The sequence below is a fragment of the Falco rusticolus genome, chromosome 9 (assembly GCF_015220075.1).
Source record: "Falco rusticolus isolate bFalRus1 chromosome 9, bFalRus1.pri, whole genome shotgun sequence".
In the NCBI taxonomy this organism is placed as follows: Eukaryota; Metazoa; Chordata; class Aves; order Falconiformes; family Falconidae; genus Falco; species Falco rusticolus.
This window is the reverse complement of record NC_051195.1, coordinates 24069738-24094635: the sequence shown is the minus strand read 5'-3', so window position 1 is coordinate 24094635 and position 24898 is coordinate 24069738. Positions and strand designations below refer to the sequence as shown.

At 37.5% G+C, this 24898-nt stretch overlaps 1 protein-coding gene across 8 annotated transcripts in view; it reads left to right on the top strand.

The window, feature by feature from the left end:
- Positions 1-22499, top strand: part of FRMPD2 (FERM and PDZ domain containing 2) — a 77218-nt gene extending 54719 nt beyond the window's left edge. For 3 of the 8 annotated variants that reach the window (XM_037400706.1, XM_037400708.1, XM_037400705.1), the window contains exons 34-47: positions 611-648; positions 2561-2647; positions 3087-3151; positions 4668-4829; positions 5702-5873; positions 7732-7808; positions 9898-9983; positions 11765-11880; positions 14310-14458; positions 16141-16231; positions 17330-17664; positions 19089-19304; positions 19574-19636; positions 20451-22499. In XM_037400706.1, the coding sequence (XP_037256603.1) occupies positions 611-648; positions 2561-2647; positions 3087-3151; positions 4668-4829; positions 5702-5873; positions 7732-7808; positions 9898-9983; positions 11765-11880; positions 14310-14458; positions 16141-16231; positions 17330-17664; positions 19089-19304; positions 19574-19636; positions 20451-20522 (1729 nt within the window). In that variant the 3' untranslated portion in view covers positions 20523-22499. The remainder of the gene's footprint in view (positions 1-610; positions 649-2560; positions 2648-3086; positions 3152-4667; positions 4830-5701; positions 5874-7731; positions 7809-9897; positions 9984-11764; positions 11881-14309; positions 14459-16140; positions 16232-17329; positions 17665-19088; positions 19305-19573; positions 19637-20450) is intronic. The other 5 variants (XM_037400710.1, XM_037400712.1, XM_037400711.1 and 2 more) reach the window with 3 other exon arrangements.
- The last annotated feature ends 2399 nt before the right edge of the window (positions 22500-24898 follow it).

Below are 24898 nucleotides of genomic sequence, written 5' to 3'. Positions count from 1 at the left end.
ACCAGCAGCCGTCCCGGACTGATACAGAAAGAGCTTCCAAAGATCTCACAGTAACCCAAAAACATGTGAATAACTAAGCTATATAACCAGAGAGAGCAATAGTATGTCTGTCACGGTTGTCTTAACGTAGTCCAAACTTTTATCAATGTTTTGTTAACTTGCACTGGTCTAGCAGATGAAGAAACTGCAGCGTTGTTATACTTCTTCCTGTATAAGCAGTTAGTAGGCAACACACCCTGATCATAAGAATTTACAATCTAAGGAAACAAACAGCAATAGGATAAAGGAAATTACAAAAGATTACTCTCACTGTATAGAGAGGGAACCAAAGCTGAATTGAAAATGTACCACAAAGCAGTTCTGTATTGGGACAAATGATTTAACATGTTCGTTCTTTCCCCAACCCATTTAAATGAAACATTTCACTGTTGTAAATACAGTTACATATTTTATATACTGATATAAATGCTCTTTAGGAAAGCATCATTAACAAAATCATAGAAGTACAACTACAATTTAGACAACTGACTTTCTAAAAATATTTTTCATATGTGCTTTACAAAGCATGCAGCTCTTAATGGCTCATATATTTCACTTTTTCTGCCCCCAGAAATGGCAATCCAGTGGTTCCTATAGAGCAGAAAAATAGTAAGTAAGGCTAATATTTTTGGTTTTCAGTTCAAAACTTGCTTCTGATTTTGGAAATAAGCATAAGGTATTGATTCATTGCATTTTAAAAGTTATTAACAGACTGTACCTTGGCATTCAGTATTTCTGTTATGGCCATCCTAAGGATCTGAAGAAAATTTGGTAGCTCTTTAAAGATAGAAATAAAATGTATAGTCCTCTTAAAAAAAACCACACCCAAACACTATTGCATTTTGCATAGTCAGTTTCTATTTTTTTTAATTTGTTGTTATTAAATGGGAAATTTATGTGGTCATTATTTCAACATCTGTTTTGATTGAAACTGTTCTCTAAGGGGTTTTCCAGTACTTTTTGAGCCTCTGTTTAATATGAGCCACTACTTCATCATCTAGGCCAACGTTTTAAACTGTTATCAATAAACCTATAGAAAAATCAGAAACAGGCAGCACAAATATCTCTTAGTTAATACAAGAGCATACCTATCAGGGGACAATATTTAATGTTGTAACTGTCACAAAACTTCAGTAATAATCTGCACTACAAAGACTTGACCAGAATTGCTCTAGCAGCAGAAGGGGTCTCAGCAAGCAGAGGCTGCATCTGCACCACACCATCAGGTGGAAGGATAGGTGTCATGTCTACATCACTGTGTAGAAAGTCTGTTATCTATGCAAGTAATACTTTGCAGTGTACATTTGGCTGTGGTGTTACATCAGGCCTAACCCCCAGTTTCATTTACTTGACTCAATACCTGAATTTTTTTTAATTCATGCAAAGATGATCTGAAAAAGTAACCCTGGACCAGAACTGCTCATATGCCTACATTTGTCTGAATACTGGCATATGGCTACCTCAAGAAATTATTCCAAGTTAAGCTAGTTAGGGATTTCCTACTCAACAACTATCCATGTCTTTGGTTTTGTAAACTGAAGCAGCTTATTACACTTACTAAGAACAAGCGTCTTTGAGTTTACTACAAAACACAGATAAAGTTATGTGTACTCTCAGTTACTGTGGTATAACTAAAGCACAGTAAATGTGTATCCTGGTAGGACCTTGTTTACCTATCCTTGCTCCATGAGCTTTGCAGATTCCAAGATTTCTCAAGACACCTTCAAGATAGGTTACTGCATCTGATTCACCTCTGATAAAGATTTATGAACTCTACAATAGTACAGTTACCTGCTTCTCTTATAAAACAAGATTCTTCCCTTTTATAAGGCACTTAAAAAAATCTATAGTAATTTTGTATTTGGTGTTCTGTTTGCTATCATCTGTGATAGATTTGTAGGTAAATCTATAATAATTTGCTATTAAGTAAGCAAGGTTTCATTTTATAGACTTAGTTACAAAAATGCATACTAAAATTGCAAAGGCAACGGGGAACTTTTTTTTTGTTGTTGTTTTTTGTTTGTTTTTTTAAACATAAGAACACTCATCATTTTCTGTAATTCGTACAGTAAGAGTACTTTATGGAAGACAACTAAGATGACCAAGATATGATAAAGCAGAACCCCAAAACTATGGGTGGGTGGGTAGAGGTAGGAGTGTCAAGAGTGCATATTGTCTTCTTACATATCCATCTCTGCAGACATTAACACACCCTGCTTCTTCCTCTGCCTGATCACTGCCACATGTCTAGAATGACTCAATCTGATGTCTGATTGTTGTTACAGTTTTAAAAACAGCAAGGACTGAGATGCAGTATCTCTGCAATTCACAACAGTATTGTTTATATCACTGTGCAAACTGGCAAACTTAATCATGCAGTATGGCCTCAAACTGCCTCAAATGGTATCAATATTGGATATTGATGCTTTGTTCAATAATCTAAGCACAGAGTTTACATTCCCTTATGTACATAAAAGTTAGCAGGAGGCCTGTCAGAACAAACCTACATGTATGCTTTTAGGGCCACCTGCTGAGACTGAGAAACCCAGTACTTTTTTCTCAAATGAAAACCTGAATTCCCAAGAACAGCATCTGCTGCATCAACATGGTAAGGCACTTTGTATTTTCAATTAGGGTTTGTAAAATTTTGTGCCCTCTCTTGGAAAGAAAGTAAGTCTGTATGTGGTTCCGTAAGCACCTGGGAAAGTTTAATTCTTCATAAACAAAACTGCCTCCCTCAGAGTTTCAGAGAACATTTATACATTACCTGTTGTCCATTTGGTGTCTCTGACCCTGTAACATGCAGCTTTTAAAGCTTGATTTGGAACCTGCTTACTGGAAGGTGAAAAGTCTGCAGGGATAATGCACAGACAGCTCAATTCATGGTTCAGCAGTGTAAGCCCACATAAGTCCACAGGATTTTTTTTAATTTATTTTACATGTCAAATATAAAATGTATCATTATGTCTCTGATATTATTTTAAGTTTTATACCATAGAACATTTTACCAGTACAACTGTTTAAAAATTGTTGCCGCTTTTTCACAGAGAAACATTTGGATGAAACAAATGATGGTGCTCAGCAAAACACTCCCAATTCTCCAGAATGTAAGGTAAGTGACAATTTTATCAAGTTTAAGACGGCCCATCAAGTGAAGTGAGCTATATGGAGGGAGACTTTTTTCAATAGTTTTATTCAATGTATTCACTTCCTCTCCAGTTTCTTTGAAAACATGAATCTAATGCATTTGGAGAGCATCCTGTGAAGTGTTGAATTGCTTCAGCATTCATGGACTAGAATGTGCTGAGCACTTCCTGGGGTCAGACTCTTCTGTTGCCAGTTTTCAATGTATAGTAACACTATTTGACGAGCTTAGTAATATAAGCATTACTTATACACTCTAGCTCCTCTATTAGGTCTTCATAGACTCTTAATAGTTTACAAGATTAATCCTTAGCTTAGAAAGAAAGTATCACAGGAAAAAGATACAGAATATCACAGCATGGGATTCTGTGGAAAATAAGTGTAATTGTGAAGCATTTCCCACAACATCGTTGAAACCTGAGATTAACATGTTTCTTTTCAAAATTCTCTGATGGGGCATTTAAAAAATGGGTAAAATTACTCCAAACCTTTGGAGCATTATGCAGCATTGACATAAACAGTAAGGGTTTGAATTTGGAAAGAGTAATGCCATTTTTGAAATTATGAATTCCTAAAATACAAAGGTGTGTTCTTTGAAAAAAGAAGTAATTTCCATGCTGAACATACAATGCTTCAGAATTCTTACAAGTGCAAACATCACTTCTGTTTGTGCAAACGTGAAAAATAATGCTACTTGGAATTGAAATTACCCATGTTGGGAATGATATTTCATGGGAATAGATTTACTGGGCTTCTCTTGCTTGTGATTTGCAAAAGAGGGCTGTCTCTTGTTAAAATTAGACCTCCAGCTTGGCAGAAAAATTGGAACAATTTTCTCACTTTTGGTTAAGTCATCACTGTTACTGCTTCTTCTGCATCGTTTAATCCATGATGGCTTATCTGTTCAACTTGCTAAAATAATTTCTGATTATGATATTTGCAACATTGGAACTAGTCATGCTGCAAGTTATAAACATTTCGAGGTTGCTGCTACTTCTGACATAATACTTGACCCTAAAAAAGCAGCCGTTTTGAAAACTGAACAAAGGGCTAAAGCCAAATAGATGGGTCTGTAGGGGTTGCAAGGTTAGGGTTTTCATTATAGAACAATAAAAGAATGGAGTGTGTACAGCATTACTGTCATGCTGGAGGTGAGTGACTTGTCAGTGAAGGTGATATATTTGATATATTATAAAAGGATTACAAAAGTACGCGTTTCCTTGTTCTTAAGAGGTTATTTTCCCCTCCAGCAATTATTAAAAAAGATTATGGAAATATGTACAACTTTCATTCCAATGCATAGATGCAGCTGCTACGTTAATCACTGGAAGCTCTATACACCTCTTCAAGAGAAGGATCTATCCCATAATCTACATCAGTCAGTGAGGACTGTGAAGCATAATGGGATTCTTTGGTATTAAAAATGCAAACAACATACAGTCCTGAATAAACTCCACTTTAGACTGCATCCTTGTCTATTGCAGGACTTCATTATTAAGATCGAGCTGGAAAAAGCAGAAAATGGAAGCTTAGGATTCGCACTGGTAGGTGGAAGAAATGGTAGGGCTATCCTAATAAAAGCCATCAGTCCAGACAGCATTGCAGATCTAGATGGGAGGCTTCAAGTTGGTGACATCCTTCTCAAGGTAATGCTTGTTCTTTATTGTTTTGGCCCACATTTTCTCTAGTTATACTACAATGACCATTCTGTTCAGTATAAATGTTGTGCAGATTGGAAATCTGAGACTGCTTGGCATATAAACACGTAGACGATGGTGTCCCTTGGCTCCTGGGGGTCAGAAGGCTGTTCTGGGACACCCACCCCTTGCCTAGACTTTTGCTTCCTGTAGGACTGGGCCTCTCTGCAGCTGGAGGTGGCTGTTGGGCACTCTAGCAGAGAAACAGACCCAGAATACCCGGGCAAGCGGCAAAGTGCAACTAATCCATAGTGTAACTGTGCCCAGTGGGGATTACACGTGAAAAAAATCAGAGAAATGAATTAACTGACCAGGCATGCATATAACAGCTAACCAGGAGAATACTGACAAGAACCTATCATCAGTGCCAGTTATGTATTATCAAGACAAGTAAAAAGCACTAGAATTAGAACTTTTGAATCTTTATTTAAAATCTTACTATCTTAACCAACTTCTAATATAAATATTTTTTTTCTTTTTTACCACAAATTATTTTTTCTTCCCTGTCCAAGAGTTTCAATACTTTTGTTTGCTTTTCTATTTTTCATCTATTTCCATATCTCCTCCATCTTCCATCTGAACAGTAGGGGAAACAATGCCCTCTTAGTGTCTCAGAAGAGATGCAGGCTATACTTTTGTGATGTACTGCTGGCCATCACGGTATAAAGTAGTAGAGAGGAGAGGTTCATGAAGCAAGTTACTAAAATGCGAGGGGATGAGGACACACAAACCACAAATAAGATTGCTCACTACTGGGTTATGTGATTTAAAAAAGCTTTCCATTACAGGAATCTGGAAGTACACATCATTGTATTTTCCAGGTGAATGAGACTTTCGTGTCTGGTCTGCCACGCCACACAGTTACAGATTTGCTGCGCAAGGCTCAAGGCACTGTTCAAATCACTGTCTGCCGAAGTATGGCTTTGCATTGGGCTTATTCAGGCAACCAGAGCAACAGTATGCCTTCCTCGCCAAACACAAAAGCAGAGCCTGGTAAGCAGCTACATCCACTCAGTATATGATAAAAGGAAGACTATGTTGTGCCTGAATTCAACTTTCCTATTAGCAAAATAATTCAATGTTACCAACTTCACAGTTAGTCCCACTTCATAGCTGTAGATACAAACACATTCTTCACTGTAACCTGCAGCTCTGGCTAAGCTACTTAAGATAACGGACTACAGAGAAGGAATGCCCAAGTGTGATTTTTAAGTCTACAATTAGTAGAAGCAAAGCTACAAGACCCTTAAAGATGCTTTAACTCAGCTTATGTTTTTAAGTCATGAAGGTTCCTGGTCTGATTTTACCCCATTTTATACAACTCACTGACAGAATCACAACCAATTATTGACTCAGCTGCTAAAATGTTTCCCACAAATTTCACATCCCAGCACTCCTACGTTATCTCTTGAAAACACTGCACCTCCTGTTCTGTCCAGCAGACAGCTCCTCTCCTGTGCTTGTTCATCTTCAAATCCAGAAGCCTTTGCTCCCAGGTTGATTGCTATTAATTTGAGAGTGCACCTACCAGCATGGAGCAGTACTTAGAGAACTGACTAACTAATGGAAGAAACTTGTGCTGCAGGCTCTGCTCTGCCAAATACTCAAGATTTAAATACTAATTAAAGCTGGGAGTGGAAGCAAAGATATACTATTACCACTAGATTATGGGTTTATATTCCTCAACTTTCTATTTCTTTGAACACTGAAATGTTTCTTATAATGTGGAGAAAATTTGGTGGGAAGCATATAGAGTTCCTCCTTAATACCTTTTGGCCTGCTGGTTACAAATTGGAGGCTTTGTTTCAAAACTTCTCAGGCAAGGAGGCACAGCCATTGCTATTTTCTTTCTCCCCAGCTGACTAGGAAGAGATGCAGAGCTGATTGTGACTTTTGGACATATTTTACAGCAAACATTTATGCATCTAGTCAGCTTTACTGATGCAAACTTAGCTGCATAGGTATTTTAGGCAATTCTGCTGTTAGGCAGCAGCTGCCACTAGGGTTCAAGGTTCTCAATTTTTTTCATTATCTATTAGACTGAGCCTACCACTCTTGAACTCCTAGACTGTGTCATAAGCACTGGACGCTCCTTCATTTTCTGGAAGCTACCTCTGTGTTTCAAGAGCAAAACTTTTCCATGAGGACAAGCACCACCCTAGAAGGAGGATGTTCATTGCCCCGTCTCTATTCTAGTTTACTTTTGGAAGTTAACAATGAGGAGAGAAGAAAAAGAAAAAAAGAAAAAAAAAAAGGAAGGACAGGCAGTTATAAAAAGGCTGATTGCAGCTCTTGCTGTATTAAGGGCTGTGGAAATACTCCCATTCACTTCAGTGACACTAGTCTTTTCTCCAGCTCTGCAAATTCAAGGACCTAGCTATGAGGATGTTTATTTACATCTCATATGACACTGGTGAATTACACAGCTGCTGGAAAGTTTTAACTGTTTTCCTGGAGCAGCAAAATCCAATGGTATTACAGAAGCACTGGCATCAAAGTTAATTTGTGGTATTTATCCCTTAGCACTGCAAAGGAATAGGCTGGGTTAGGAAGGGCAGATTTAAATTCTGTTTCAGATTTTTTTATAACTGTTATTGATATAGCTGTCTACTTGAGTGTATCTTCTGGCAACCTGAATTATGCTGGCTTCTTCAGTGGTGATACGTGGCATTTGCGCTGTACTAACCTTCTCAAAGTATCCATGAAAGGGACATTCCATGCCAGGTTCTGGCACTGTATCTCAGTGCCTCTTCCAAGATCAAAGCCATCTGATGTGAGTGGCACAGAAGAAATGGATCTTATTTTGATGCTTTATGGGCATTTTACTTTTATTTTGTTTTCTGGTATTCAGATAGTGCTGAGGGAAGCCTGCGAATTCAGCCTGTTTTCACTTTCAAGGAAGAAGAATCCAACCACATGGGCACCAAGGTAAAACCTGAATCAGGCTTCTAGAAACGATTAGGCAATGTACTTGTATGTATGTTTGCAAAATGGGTTTGCTGCAATGTAGGCAAGAACCACACCTTCTTAATGAAAAGAGATTAATGTGAGGGAAGTGTATCGAAATGACTGGAACGGCTAACATTTGAATGAGTCAGTGGATTCCACTGAGATAATAGCATATGACTAGTATAATATATATGCTAAAAGGGTGGGGGGAAGGAAGGTTGCATAAGCAAGTCTAGTTCTGGTTCTCTGTAATACTTGAACGAACAATTTGTTAATTTTACCATTCTTTCAATATTTTAAAACAATATACTTTAGAAGATTTCTATTCAACTGTCTTATATTAATGTTCATAACTCCAAGGCAACCAAACTTCTTCAAACATGGCTATGTTTTTGAATCTTAGTAAGTCCTACAAGACATTCCATTTTTACAGCATCTATTATTTCTAAGTTTACAACTGTAAAACCTGTAAAACCTCTCCTCAGAAGATGTGAGAAATGTAGTTCTTCATATCCTCCAGAACAAAAACAAAAAACCCCAACCCAAAACGAACGTGCCTCAATCAATATAATCAAACTAGAAAAGAAAAATGGAAGAAATCCTTGACATGGATAATTTAAGAAAACTTGGAAAAGGAATTTTTTTGACAAAGTTTTAAAGTACACTCTTGGTGTTGGAACTGAATTGTTACATTGGTGAAATGTACTATCAAAACAAGGTCATGTCTATGATCTGAAAAAGAAGTATACCCAAGAAATAACACCAATGAGAAGCAGGAGATAGTACTAAGGTTACAGGTTCCTTATTAGATCCCTGAGTTAGCAAGGTATTAAGGCACAAATTTAGCTTTAAGCATGCAGTTAAGTCTATTTAGTTCAGCACAGCACATGTCTAACATTAAGCACATGCTAAAATTCTTTTCTGAATTGATTGCATTAACACTCTCTTCATTATTTCCAGCTTGCTTTCAGATGTCTCTTAAGAATAGCAATTATTTATGTTTTACTTTATAGAGTATAGCTGCCATCTACTCCAAAGATGCAGACTTTGAAAATGACAAGCTACTAAAAAAAAGATAGATGCAAAAAAGCAACACTAAAATACCTTTCCTTGGCAAACAGAAAACAAAAATCCATATAGCATTATCCAGTCAATGCAGTCAGTAGGTGCAGAAAATTGGTAACTGAATTCACGGTTAAATAGGTAGCCATGAATTCCCCTATTCTAATGAAGAAATACAAGCACAAAAATAAGAAAATAAGGTATAAGTGGCAGCTACTGTTAAGATTCTGTGGGGCATTCAGTAGTTTATACTGTGTAACATGCCAGAGTGGTTTCTGAGTGCGTCTGGAATATCAAGAGGGAAAGAAGAAGAAACACTACTCTGAATGAAAATGTAAATAATTATCAAGCGTTACAGCTGAAAAGGAGCCACTTCCACATACTAACAGCAGATGTCCTGCATCATTATTTAAATGCAGGACCCAGTTATCATTCTCTAGGATGGAAAACTGGCCACCAATACTATTGCTTCTACTACATATGGAGGGTGATCAAGGATCTGCCTTCTCTGTTAGTTGAGTGCTTCTTCAGTAGAGCAGCTGCCCTCTGCTTCTACCAGCTGGTATCGTGTCTTATATAAAAAAAGGGAATTACCAACAATTCAATCTCAGACACTGGTGCTTTCTGATGCCAAGAGCTAGGAGGTGAAGAGTAGAGTGTGACCTATGATTCCTGTGATTGCATTTTCTTTATGAGAGCAGCGAGGATATAACTAACATGAACCTTTTCAAAGTTTGGTCATGTATGCTAAGTTGTAGAGATGTATTGTTATGAAACTCACAAATACAGCTGATGTGTCTTTTTACTCCTAGTAGATACTGCAGTCCTGAATCAAAGTTATGTACTTTCTTCTGAAAGTGAAAACTATTTTATTTTTCCCTTTCCTTCTTGAGTGAAGGACACGCTTTTTGTCAGATATAAGAAAGAATATTAATGAAAGTAACTATATTCTTGATGTTTCTGTGTACTGATTTTTTCACAACTTTTTCTTACTTTAAACCTGCAGGATCCAGAAAGTACACACAATTCCCCTCTACAAGGTCAGCTGGCTGGACAAGACTATAAGGGTATCATCAGTAACATTTCAGGCAGGTTAGTCTTTCAAATGCAGTGAAACTATTAAAATAAACAGTATGGATAATTTATTCTTATATTTCCAGAGCTGTCCTAATATGGTATGCGAATGCATTCATGTGTCCCAAATTATAGGAACACAGTTCTTTTGGAATGCAGCTCCACCTGCAGTAAGAGTTGCTAAACAGCTTCCACACAACTACTAAGACAAATTAAATGGAAGCTTCTAGGTGTAACAGCTTATGCAGACATGCCTAAGCTAGCTTTAGCCTTTCTGGCTGAGGAGGAGAAAGAACGGGAGACATTGGTGTGGGCAGGGTCCCTGTGGGTTTTACCGAGTGTTCTAAGCAAGTCTTGCAGTCTGGGCAGACCCCTGTGTTACTATGGCTGTAGTGATACAGATGTTGAACTCCAGACATCTGGGAATCAAGAGAACTTGAGGATGTTACTCCAAAGAAAGTGCATAGTACAAAAAGAAAAGAATTATACTTCCAATTTTAAGGCTACAGTAAAATGGGAAATCAATAATGGAGTGTTAATAAGACATGGGAAGTTTTGTCTATTACAATGATGCAGAATATATGAAATATGATTTATTTTCTTTATCACTTACAACCCACATAAATGGAAAAAATGACTAAATATTTACATTTAAAACTTAAGATTTTATAAGAACAGTATTTGGCAAATCAGTTAGGGATGAAAATCTTCCCTAACTTACCTGTTTGTAGAGATAAAGTTTGAAAGAAGCTTTTAGAACATCTGCAGGTGAGAACATCCATATGAATGTAGCCTCAGCGCCAACTGCTATTATCTCATTGCTAATATAACATTATCTTGTGGTATACCAGGTAATCAGATGTGATTATTCTTGAATTTTCTTGCTCTGTGTGCAAGATGTATAAATGCATCTATGGGTAATACAAAGTTATCTTATCATATATGGGGATAACCAGTGTCTTTGCTGGTTGTTTTGCAAATAGGATGGCTCTCTGGCCCCTGTCCTGTAATCTGAAGCTTTTTATTACCAATATTTTCTGGTATTTCTATTTTCTACTTGCAAAAGCTTTGTGTAACTTGAACATGCACAGCCTGCAAAGGTTACTGATATTTGCAAAACTGCTACTTATTACATTGTTCTTGCTCTTAAGGGTATCTTTTACTATTTCTAATTTTATTTATCGTGATCATACATTGGATAGAATAATGCAATAACGTAACATGCTTAAGCCTGCTAACATAGTTAAATTTTAGGTCTGAGGGTATCAGTTAGCCAGTACAGGAACATTTGACCCATTCTGCACATATTAGAGTTGTATTCTGTATCGCAGGTCTATCTTCTACCTAAACAATACTTAAAGTGCTCTAAAATTTTCTAAATACTTCAGGAACAGTAACAAGAAAATCCTATTTAGCTATGATTGCCTAGCAACTAAAATATGTCACACAGGAAAATGAAATGAAAAAATGAAAAATTGTCTATAACTGTGACAAACTTTACTTCCAATCATTTTTTGGGCAGCTTTTTATACAAAGTATGTTATTATATCTTTGAAAAAATAAAATACTACATACAGGTAACAGTGTTTTTCACTAGCTAGACTTGCAACCACTACTCCAGGCAAAGCGCTGCTATTACTCCTTGAACCTGAATTCTTCAGAGTTCACACTAATTCTTGAATAAGTTGCTCAAGAAAGTTAAAAGCAATCAAAAATAGATAAAAAACGAAACCTTTGTACTGTTCAGATTATCAAAGCTTCTGCTTCCATAAGACTATTCAACTAATGCTGTATTACAGGTCACAGAAATACACAGAACATGATGGCTGCAGAAGAGAGAGTCAGCAGTCTGAGTCAGACAGCTACAACGATGAAGATGATGATATGCCTCACAGGATTTCTGCTCTATCCAGAAGTAACCATGCAAAAACGTCTCTTTTTTCTGTAACATTATAGGCCAGCTGCTCCATATACGTACAGTGAGAACACCAATCCCTTGTACACAAGCTAAGTTTTGCTCTTTGTGTCTCAAAGATCAGGGCACAATTTTTACCATTGATAACATATGAAGGCCAACCAACCTTTGCAACACCCACAAGAAGGCGGTCTACATCAGGAGCTCTCCTACCCTTCTGGAGAACTGCTAGAAGGAAGGAACATGAGTGTGAATGTAGTTAACAACCCAGGGAGGGCAGCTCTGCTGCCTATCACCCACTTGCCACTGCTCTGATTACCTCTGTTTTGGAACTCCAGTTTCAAAAGGATGAGCAACTTCTTGTAATTTTTTTTTTTTTTTGGGGGGGGTGTGTGTGTCTTTTGTTTTAGTTTTTGGTTGGGATTTTTTTTATGATCTATATTGTGTCCTTCCCCAAAGGAAAATCTCCGAATACCTTGATCATACTTAATTAGGTGCAAAAACTGAGCAAACAAGAGGAAAAGAAACTTGTTGAATTAATTTGAGCAACATCATGACATTTGTTCAAATCATGCACTATTTTAGTGGTGCAAAGAAAGGACACATTGGCTCACTGGCTGAACAAAAAAAGTGAATGCTGCAATTTGGGTCAGAAGTAAATTTGTGGGAGCTTCCCAGTGCATAATTTAAAAAAATGAAATGTTTAGTTTGTCCCAAAATGAATACAATAAAAGTAGATGGATTATCTTACAAGAGATACAGTAAACAGACTGGATGTACTAGAAGACAATGAGAAAGGAAGGCTTTGAGAATAAATGGAACAAATTCCAGGAACATGCTACAAAGTGTGTTTGTTATCACTGGATGCAATAGGTTTTTCAAGTCATTCTCTTCTCTCCTTTACTGTTCCCATACAAACCCTCAAAAAAGTAAATTAAATGCTTACACAGAAATGTAGAATGGTCACATTCTATCTCAAGACATTGTTCCCAGAATCACCAAATTTCACTTTGTATAATAGTTTCATTAAAACCTCTAGAAATGACGTGCTTAAACACAAACTGAAGCACTCTCACAGCTCAGGGGCTAAACCCCCTCTGATACTACAAGACATTTTACAGAAAGGATTTGCCTAGTTGTTTCTATAGGAAATTAAGCTGCTTCTGCCCCAGACAAGACTTTAGGACGTTGCAGTATCCCATAGATTCTCTGAAACACAGGTCTCCCTGCTGCTTCTTGCCCTGTGGAAGCAATAAATTGCTGATGGCTTTTATCAGAAGTAAACCACAGTTTACTCAAAGTACTGGGTAGCAAACAGAAAATTATAATGAGTCTATCCTCTACTACCTGCTCAAATTTGCATTTTTTATTCTGCTAGATCTGGAAGGAGAGAGGTGTATGGAAAACAGCATGCTCTGTCTGGAGCAAGGGATCCGTCTTCACTGGCACTCCCAACTAGTTAACAGAAGCACCCTCACATCTGTGAGGGGTAAGGAACAGAAAGTGTCTTAGCTCAGCCAAGTTGCAGCCCAGACAAAAGCATAGCAAGCACACCATTTTTCTGAGATTATTTAAGAGTAGCAATGACATCTTACAAGAGGAAAACAGAGACTACAACAAACCTGTGAAACAGATCATCAGGTTTTCTTTGAGACAGCTGGCATGTTATTCTTTGCTAACAGTAGCCTATGACTAAAAGGATGAATTCCATAATTCCTCTGCCTCAAACCACTATTTTTTACCAAACAAGCTACTGTTTCTACTCTACATGGTAACAAAAGTTTTTCAATTGCTCCAGTGAGTAGTGATGTTTCTGGAGATACAAATTTCTATCCATTTTCTCAATTTGCAAAGTTTTGGATCAGAACATACTTCAGGGTGAGCTAATTAGCAAAACTGAATCCTGATTTTGGGGGATCAAAGGTACTACACATCTTGTAGGGGAGCATGAGGTAAGATGAAAAGAGCATAAGAAATTTTCTTACTTCAGGGAGGAAGAATTTGCAGTGATTATTCCTAGCAGTGGGGTGTGGCAATAATAATTTTCAGGGAAGTGTTGGAAACATGAAGATGATTCCCTGTGAAGATGTGGCCGGTCTCCTATACCAATGTAAACTAGCATTAAAGTTCTGCAAGAACAGTTTATTTAGAACAGACTGTATTTAGAAACTGTATGAGGCAATAAGTTGCAATAGTTGGATCTGCTTCCAATTTACATGAAATGCAGTGCTGGTTGTATCCATGGTGCTGACTTACTCTTCTTTCTACCGTGAACATAAGTAAGCCAAAAATATTTTTTCACATTTCACTTCCACAGAATAAGCATCAAAATGTACTTAAGTATTGCAGCTCCCTAGCTTTTAAAGCCATGGATTTGCACTATGAACAATTATAATTAAAAACGTCCTTCTTTTTTTGTTGATACATAGGCAGAACTTTTGCTTCTGGAGATGAACTGACTCAGTTAATTAACTGTAAACCATCACTGACCGGAGTAGGTCCAAGAACTGGCATCACAGGCCTTATTCGAGGTCTTCAGTTGCGGATTGAGAATCAAGAGGTGTTAAAGGAGTTTATGGTAAAGTGTGATTTCTTTTTAAGATCTGAGCATTTAGCAGAGCTAAGAAAGTGACTTTTAGCAGGCTTCGGCATACCGTATGGGAGATCGACCTGTATATCTCTGCTGACTCCACTTTTTCAGAGAAATATTCCAGCCAGAATGGGGCTTCTGCTCTACTGTTTGGGTGATGCTACAGTATTTGGATCTCTCTCTTTCAACGCGGGTCAGGCTTACACTGTTCCCAGTCCAAAGATACTGCCCACATGGAATGAAAAATAAGGAATACACAAGAGTATGAATTCCTAGACTGCTTCTTTCTGTTACTCCCTCAGCTCTAACAAACAGCTGCCCAAGAACTATTCTATAGGCTGCACTAAAGCAAGAAATCCATGCTGCTAGGGATTCACTAGTGTTGAAATACTTAGCTGATGAAAGGAGAATGTTTTGCACAGTGCTCCAGTGCACAGAACTCATTGCCACATGATACTATTAAGGTCAGGAACTTTGTGAAATTAAAAATAAAAAAGTAACGTACCTCCACAGATAATGAAAACACACAATTACATCTGATGGCATATAAATAATGAAAAAGTGTAAAATTAGGAAAGCATATAAAATCTCTTGTTTCGGGATATAAACAGAGTACTCGGTTATCAGCAAATTCCTGAAGAACAGATTACTTCATAATTCATCAGCACGGTACTGGGGTTTCCTTTAAAGGATGTACTCATCACCAGTGAAATAGATTGCTACCACTTTTCCATAGTAATTACAACTTTATCAGTTTCCTTCACTTGTCTTCATATCTGTGACTTTCTGGGTACAAAACCCCACAGGCCCAAGTGTATAGGGGTTGCTGACTTCCCCTGAAGGCTCGAGGGCACGTATTAATTCCCATTCATTCCATTCTATTACTGATGTAGGCATAGCATACTGTGAGCTGAATGATGTGTCTGCACAGACAACATAGAGATCTAATAGGGGATGCACTGGTTACCAAAGCTAATGGACATTTCATCTGAGTAAAAGCTGTAGTAACTGATGAAGGTATTCAAGAACTGTCACGTAGATTTCAGTCCATATACAATGTATAGTGGCATAATGTGAAGGCTGAGCATCATGCAATGCATACCCAAGGTAAAAGAATAAAGAAAAGTGAAGGTAACTCAAAACTGTAAATGAAATTAACTTGCACATTCCTGCTTCTCAGTACACTGCATTCTGTTCCCCTAAATCTGCTATGAAATACTTAATGACCTTATGATAAGCACTTCATTTTATTGATGCTGTTCCCTATATCCGTCACTTTCTCTGTCACTGAAAAGTATTCAGCGACATTCACTACCTGTTAACAGTGCAATAGCTGGTGCTTTAGTCAGTACGTGAGCAATTATGACTGCTGAAATTCGGCTAAGACACTATTCCAAACATCTATTTTACAGCAATATACAACAGGGATTTGTAAATACAGGGACTGAGATTATGGGTTGGAAATCTCATCTGAAAATCTCAGAAACTGTGCAGGCTGAAGAAAATAAAAAGCAATTTTAATTCCTTGTCCATAAGTTATAGAATGATGTACTGGTTTTCTTCTGTAAGTCTATTTGGTGGTCTTGGGTCACATATAGCAGTAAAGTCTGTTCACACTGACTCTGTAAAGAATGTGAACAACACGGATTGACTATATCTCTTTGATCTAGGCTTTAGAACGTGTGAAACCAATAGATGACTGCAGAACTGGCAAAGCACCAGAAAACCAGGATAAAAACAGATATCAAGATATTCTTCCATGTAAGTATGCACACTGATGAGAACCCACATTCAATGAACAGAGACATCACAAAACAGGAAAACAGTTATAACACTGAGGTGCAGGAGGTGCAAATCCTACCACATCCTTAGTCACAGAAAGTTCCACTAATAATGAAATGTATTGAGATTTTTCCAAAAGAGGTAGAGTTCACTTAAAGAAGTCTACATTGCCTAATATGTAATCTTCTGAGGTATCATCTTCCACAAGGCAAGACTTGGTCTCACAGGGGGCCAGCTGTCTTGGTGTTTCCTTCCCTCTTTCTCAGAGATATTGATCTGCATTTCTACAGGTAAGTGTAACTTCAACAATAATAGCAGTTCTTTACATCTATTTAAATGTACAGCTACATCTACTGCTTGTGACACAGTGGAATTCTGAAAATTACAGTGGAAATCATGGAGATATGTAGCTCTTAGAAAGATAAAGATTCTTTCAGAAGTGTTTGAAAGCATAATCTCCAACCAGAGCTTTCAGCTGCTCAACTCTGTTCTGAGTCAGAAACAAGTTTCATCACTGATGAGAAGTCATTTTAGAAGGAAGATGTGAGTCCAAGAGCTGAATGACTGCTGTCAACAAGGATTTCCCAAAAAATAATGTACTGCCTAGTGATTCCCTGAGAGGTACCACAACAGGAGAACACTTTCTGGACCCTTGATGTCTTTCTAAACTGCAGCAGCAGGACAACACATGCAAAATTTGTAGCACAGTTACCTCTCTATATTAGTGATACAGTATACATCCTCAGAAGTTTCCTGTTTTATAACACCAATATCCAGTGACAACGTTCCCATGCCATACATTAAAAGCAGTGTTGGATACACTATTTTGAATCACTGCCAAACAATTCTGTGGTAATTAGAAGGCCTGTCAGAGTGTTACTCAAGTATCTTAAGAGAAATACAGCTGCAATGCAAGCTATCTGTGGGAATTCCTATTAGCAGTGATTGATATTAGCTCTACTAGACAAATGCATTCTAAACTCCATTCTGGAGGCTGAGGTTCCCCATCCTGAGTGCTACAGACGGTAGATACTTTAAGATCTGCAGCTGAAATAGCAACTTTCTGTTTCTGTACAGATGATAAGACACGAGTTCCTCTGGGAGAAAAGAATGGCTACATTAACGCAAGTTACATTAGAATGAAAGTTGGAGAAGAAGAACATTTCTATATTATAACCCAAAGCCCTCTGCCATCCACTATGGCTGATTTCTGGCAAATGGTCTGGGAGAGTGAATCAGATATGATTGCCATGATGACAAAAGAAGTGGAGCTAGGGCAAGTCAAATGTCACCGATACTGGCCTGAACCCTCCCATGACTCTATAGACCTGGCTAATTTCCATCTCAGGCTAGACAATTACCAGATTCTGGAATACTTCATTATTAGAACAATAGAAGTTATCAACAAGCAGGTAAGTTCAGTAGACTTCATACTTTCATATATGATGAAATTGATTAGATATTTTACATGAGTACCTACTAGTATTGCTGTTTCCTTCTGTAACATTTGCTCAGTATTTCTTAGGAATGTAAAAATTGAATAACAGGCATGAAATTAGGGTTAATGTGATACTTATTCTGTGCTCACTGCACAAGCAATGGATCCAACATTAAATACATTTGAACAAGAACGTAAAAAAAATAGTCCTTTAATAATCATAGGGCTGGTGTGTTCAGTGTTTTGCAGAACTGCTTACCGTTCTCACCAAATCAAATCAGTAAGGGCTACCAGAGTGGATTCATATTCTGTAATCATAGCTGGAAGGAGAGAGGGGAAGAAGGTGGTTTGCATCCCAGAGTTTTGAACAAATGATACTTCTTTCATCCATTAAAAGACATGAAACTACAAGTCTAGCACCCATTTTTTTGAAACCTAACAAATACAGAATCCAGGTGTAAGAACATGGAAATCAGGGCAACTATGAGTCCACCAGTCTTGCCTCAGTATTAAGTAAAGCTTTGCAAAAATTTCTGCTGGACATATTAATTAATGGAATAATTAAAAAAATCATACTTTTGCCAGACTGACTTGGTGTCTTTTTCCGTCAAGACAAAAATTTCTCTATATGAAGAAAGCACAATTCACCTTATGTCACTGAGTGTAAAGCATTTGATATGAGTCTTCCCAAAAGTTTATTCAGATAGGAAGATGGGCCAGTACCAAATTACTACAGAAAGCCACTGGTTTATTTCAGCAGAAAACCAGACATGCATTCAAATTCTTCTGATGGTAGATATCCAGGTAGGTTTCTTGCATTCAGCTTAGTGTGCTTTGGCAAGCTGGCAACACGTACTTTTCCTGAACCATTCAATTAATAGTAGTCTTTATTTTATCTACGTAGTGATTATTCTTGTAAGTACTTTTTAGTTGATTTGGTTTGTACGTCAGGATATCTAATAAAAAAATGTTCTTTTATATTTGATAGCCAGAATAATATTCATGAACTTATCAGCATGGCTATCATATCACTACTTTTCTATTGGCATAGTTGTTACAAAAACAATTTAGTAAACAGTACTGAAGTGTTCTAATTTAACAAATGTTTTTGGTTTTCCTTTCTAACCAACAACTGAAATAACTACATCCTTTTGCGGCAACAGAGTAACTTCATTGTCTCATGAAAATTATATGCAGTAAATTTTCTAGGCCTTTGTCTTCTGAGTGCATTTGTGAAAACCTAAAAGAAACCTTAAAAGGGTCAAGTATGAAAAGCTGAAGAATTGTAGGGTATATAAACAATTGGCTAAGAATGAGGATAAAGGAAAACCAGTGGAATTCCTTGAAGTTCAGTCTTAGCACTGATCATTTTTAACATTTCTGGTCTTTCTCTTCCAGACAGAAGAGCAGCGAATTGTAAGTCACTTGCAGTTTATCACCTGGCCAGACCACGATACTCCCAAATTGGCTGAGCAGCTTATAAAATTTATTTGTTACATGAGAAAATCTCACAGTACAGGACCAATTGTTGCTCACTGCAGTACTGGCATTGGAAGAAGTGGAGTTTTGCTGTGTGTTGAAGTTCTGCTCAGCTATATAGAAAAAGATCTAAGTGTAAGTATCAAACAGATCATGGTTAAGTATTACAAACCGGTATGGATGTCAACAACATGTGTGGGCATCTTAGACCAGAGTAATTCCTGGTAGAATTGATCCTAACAAGATGAAATAAACTGAACTTTTGTTGTTTTAAACACCAAGAATAATAACTACAAATACACTACTTGTAAAAGAACTGAGTCACAGCTTCTCCCTCCGAACATGCTTAATTCTTTCTTTATAACTTATATGTCAACAAAATAAAATGTGTTCTTTTCTGGTAGTTCAACATCAAGCAGATAGTGAGAGATTTGAGAGATCAGCGTTTTGGCATGATCCAAACTAAGGTAAGTTCTCAATATTAAATTAGATTATGATTTTTAGAAGCCTTGATTAGTGGTACATATCCACATGCTTTGATAAATCTGGAGCTTAAAGCATAATTAAGTTCTCTCATTTGAGGAAACTAACAGCCTTCCAGGCAAGTGGTATCTAGATTTAAATATGAAAGGTCTGTCCCTCACTAACTAATTTAAATAAATGGAAAGCACCAATATAGTACAGATACCAGCACCCCACCCCACCCCAGCTTTTTTTTCAACCAAAAAGAAAAGCTGGGATCAACAGCAGAACCACTGAGATGCCATAAACAATACCCTGCAAAACTGTGGCCTTAAACCAAATTCTTGCTATTGCTGAGTTATCATCACCTCAGTAAATCCTTCTCCTGCTGAAAAGAGTTTTCACACAGGAAAAGACAAGATGCAGCTAACTCAATTTAGCGCAAAGAGGTGGTGGGAAGAAAAGCAAGACAAGACTAGGATAAACTCTTCCTGTAGCCAAATGTTTTAGCACATGCTCTGATCTATTTTTCATCCAGATAACGATTGACCACGTGATTAAAATTAAGCAAACAGATAACCTTCATTGACCTAAATAAGACTTGAGCACATGCTTACAGCTACTGCATTAAGAAACGTTCCTGAATTTTTACAAGTGATGGAACAAAAAGAACAAGGGTGTTCTTAAATAGCTATCTTTTTATATCTATGTTACAAAGATGCTGAGTGTTATAACAGCACTTCAGCCAGTCTATCCTCCTTTGTCTAGAATTTATGTTGAATGTAATGAGGTGTTTCACATTGGTGTCTCTGTGTACAGGATGAGTATATATTCTGTTACGAAGTTGTACTGGAAGTCCTTCAGAACCTTCAAGCAGTGGATTCCTACTGACTGCAATATGACTCTTTGCTGTTGCTATTCCCCTTGCACTCCAGGGACTACCCAGCAATTGCTGTAAGAGATGTCAAGCCAGCACAGACAAGTATTATATTGCATGCTTTTCTAGATTACTATGATTTCTAAGGCATTTCAAAACCTTGTTTAACATGTCCTGCGTAAGTCATTTAAGTCTTGTCTCACAGTTTGGAGAAGCAGCCAGCCAGCAATGCAACACTGCTGTTAAATTGCCATGGACAATTTGCATGTACTGTGTAATAATGTATTAATTGTTAGGGAAATACTGTGGGACTGTGACAGGGAGATAGCCTTACTTTCCAGAGATCAGCTATAAAGATCTAAGATTCTGCTGGTGTTGGTGGAAGGTTAGTCGTCCCTTAGATATTGTTGTGCACTATGGGCTTCTGGACCCCAAATCACTGTTTTCTACAGTAGTTATGCTTTTATGTGGAAGGACTTCATTTGGTTACCTTTTGTTGCTTGAACAATGTAGAACCATTTCCAGACATCACTCAAGCCCAGGAATTTATACCACCATCACTAGACAGCTTAAATCAAGAAAATGACAGAATATAGGATGCCTTTAAATCCTAGTTGATTCTCTTCAAAGCAGGAAGAGCGTTCTAATAATTGGATGGAATATTAATTTTTCCCAGCAATATGAATAGCTGTAGGTAGCATCAGTATTCTTTCCTTCTGTATCCATGTGAAAAGGAACGCAATACTAAGATAGATTAAATGACTGTGTGCGCATTGCGGTACACATATACATTTCATCTTCCCCTGATCCTTTCCATTGATTAACTCTTGTAATTCTCATCTGGGATCTGAACCAATCTATGGGAAGTCCCACTGGTTTCAGTAGGGGCTAAATCAGAAATTTTAAATTAGAGTAAATAACTCTCTGTACAGTTTATTTCTCCTATAAAAAAGTGTTTCTATTACTGTGAATTGGAGTGGATTTCAGCAGAAATCTGCTGTTCAAGTTTGTACTACTTCTAAGTCCTTTACCTACAAAGTGACACATATGGAAGTTATTAGATATGCATTGGAAGAGTAACTTTTAAACATAGGAAATTACAACAAAATTTATTTAATTGAATTGTACATATTTTTAAAATATCATTGATTTCCAGAAAGGAGAATATATTAAGAGGCATTTGAATATAAAACTGCAGTAGAAAAAAGAAAATAAAATAGCTGTTTATTTTCATTATGAATGAGAGGTTAATGGTTCACAAAGAATGAGGGATTAAACACAAATTAGAAGTATGACTTTCAGAAAAAGCCACTGTAATACAATTAGAATTAAGGCCAAAGGCCATTTTTTCTTTCTGCCCTCAGATAGTCCGCTGGAAGTCAGAAAAAGATAGAAATGAAATTTATGATGTAAGCCAGATGCTAACTTCAAACATATTGATAAATACCCAGAGTAATGCTAAATTAGTGGAGTAACTCTGGACTTATATAGGTGTAAACATATACAGAATTCAATGTTTTGTCTTAAATTCATTGAATTTGAGCCTTCCAAGAAGCATTACTATCCATACATCCTGCATTTACTATCTTTATGCCGCATATAAAGGGCTATTTGCAGTTTTGTCAAGAGTCATCAGCCAAATTTTTGTTCATAACTTTGTTACCTTGATTTGGTATTTGGCCTTTTGATTTTAATTACCACATATGTACTGCTATGCAATGAATGCACTATACTGCACATGAATATCCAATACACTTTTTGTACCACAAGAACTTCAAAAAGCTCCTCAGTGAAGATATTCCTATACTTTTTGCAAAGGTGTTTTTTCTGTGGTGTAGAAAGCGCATTCTGGATTTGGAAGACAATCTTCACAGCATTTTTTGTTTCTCCACATTTGTGCATCATCTTTGCAGCTGTTTGACAGAAGTGTTTGCTGTTTTACAGAAGTTTTTTCCTGTTTTACAGGGTTATTAAAAATATTTCTGAAAATATTGCTTTTCATTTCTATTTCTCTTTTATGAAAAATCACTTCTAATACTTAATTACTAATCAGTAGGAGCTCTAGGGAAAATAATCTTTTATTAATCGGGGCTTATATTTAAACTTCCTCTAAAGGCAGATTTTGTGATGATGGTACCTTTCGTATATTCCCCTAAAGCAGGTATTACTGACCTCTGAGACATTCTGCCATATCCCATGTTCTTATCCTTAGGAATATAATAATTAAATGCTTTTAAACAGATATGGCGTTTCTGATCCCCGTAATGACATCCTCACTCAGACTGAACTTTGTTTTGGATGAGACATCATTTTTACACAGATCTAGTCCTCTAAGGCTGCTAGCAGAGTAAGATAAAACAGAACTGGCTTTCCAGAGATTTCATCGTTGCTACATAACAAAGAAATTTTCACCCATAGAAACTCTCAGAGCCTCTCAAACCAACTGTGAGCAGAGCCAAATAGATGCCATTTACCAAACACTAGGTGACAGGCCCTCCATCTGTCACAGTCCTAGAGCGATCCCACAGAGCAAGTGTTTCAATCCACAGCCTGAAAACATTTTCAGAAAGCTGCAGGCTTGCACAGGTTCTGCACATGTTTGAAGCTAAAAGCTGGTCACCTCAGTACTCGTACCACTCATGAGCTCCACTGCTGACAGTCAGCCTAGACAGCAGATAAATTTTGAGGAGGGAAGGACTGAAATCATAGACACTGCTTCCTCCTACAATAGATACCATGTTTGGAGAAATAAATGAGTTGGAACCAGAAAGTACTTAGCAGATGTGGCTGCTGTATATGCTGTCTTGGAGATGCTAAGGAACCATCTGTTCTCACCTTCTTATTTAAAGGCAGGATTCAGGGATTCAACTTCCAGCTGTGCTGCAGACCTCCTGAATAAGACAAACCACTTAAAACAGGATTTTCTGCACCTCACAGGTTTCTTTTAAACTGTAGTACTTAGGTAGGCTCATATCTTTTGAAGACGGGGCCACTGATCTCAAAGTGTAGACAAACTGAGAACAGTTAGAAAACTGTTAAGAGCATTTAAGTATAGGGCAATGCAGCTACGTCCAGCAGCCGATACACCATTTCCCCCCATACACAGCACAAATGAAAGTCCCATTTCTGGATTCTTTATTCATGCAAAACTCCCATGGAATCAAGTCTCCTTGATACACATTCATTTGGAACAAGAGATAACCCACTCCTTAAAGAGCTCACGCTACTTCACAAGTCAGGCTAAACTGGATAGAAAGAAAGATCTACTGTCCCATTTCAGTCATAGATGAGGCAGGGGTTGGTGATTTGTCTAAGATCTACAGAGTTTTTGAAAAACCTGATAACTAAGCCCAGATGATATAAGCTCTGGTCCTGTGCCTACATGCAAAAGTGTTTTTCCTCAGTCAGAAAATAGGATCATGCTACTCTGGTCCATTTCTGATGAGATATTATTTAGCATATAAAGTGGTCTGTAACTTGCACACATCCTAACACACAAGAGATGTACTATGGTACAGAACCTCAGTCTGCGCCTGTGGTCACACTGCTCACTGTGGCACTGTTTGTATTCCTAAGTCTCGTTGCTCTACTGCCTAGTTACCAATCAGGACAAGCTGTAGTACAAATGCAAACAGAAGGGACACATTTGTTGCAGGCAGTCCCTGCTATAACAAGCACTCAAACCAAGTCAACATCTGCTAGGCCTCAGATTCATACTGTAGCACAAAACCTTGTCAATGACAGTCTATGTTCAGATAGTAGCTCTGTCCACAGAACAGCAAGCACATCTCGTCATCTTACTCTGGGGAAGCACTGCCATTGAGACTGCTGCTAAGTTTTCTATGTCTACCATTTTATCTCAATTTAAAAGCAAGTATAGCAAGGACAACCATCTCATTGCTATTAAGTTACAAAATCATGTGAGTAGGAGGAAACCAGCATCCCCATTCTTTAACACCTTCATTGAATTCCATGGACTCAGGACATGGAGGTGACTGTGTACATTGTCAGAACATTGGCAGGTTTGAAAAACTGACTTTAAAAAGTACCAACTTGTACTTTTAAAACTTGTACTAACATAAGAAGGCTTCCTTTTAATTTTCCTAGAAATCCTGGGAGATGAGTCAGTAAGTTTTCTCTGTCTTTCCGGCTGGAGTTTATGGCCTTACTGAACAACAGAATCTTCTGTGATAGAACAAGTAAGTAAATACAAATACCGCTGGTATTGTGAAAGAACAGCAAACACTGCCATCTATGGGCTACTGCGTCACCGATGGGCTACTGCGACACCTTTAATCGCAATTAGTCACTCATGCCATTAGCATTGAACCACGTCATGAACTTCCACTGAAGATCACTCAAAAGTGTTACCGAGATGGACTTGGCAGGA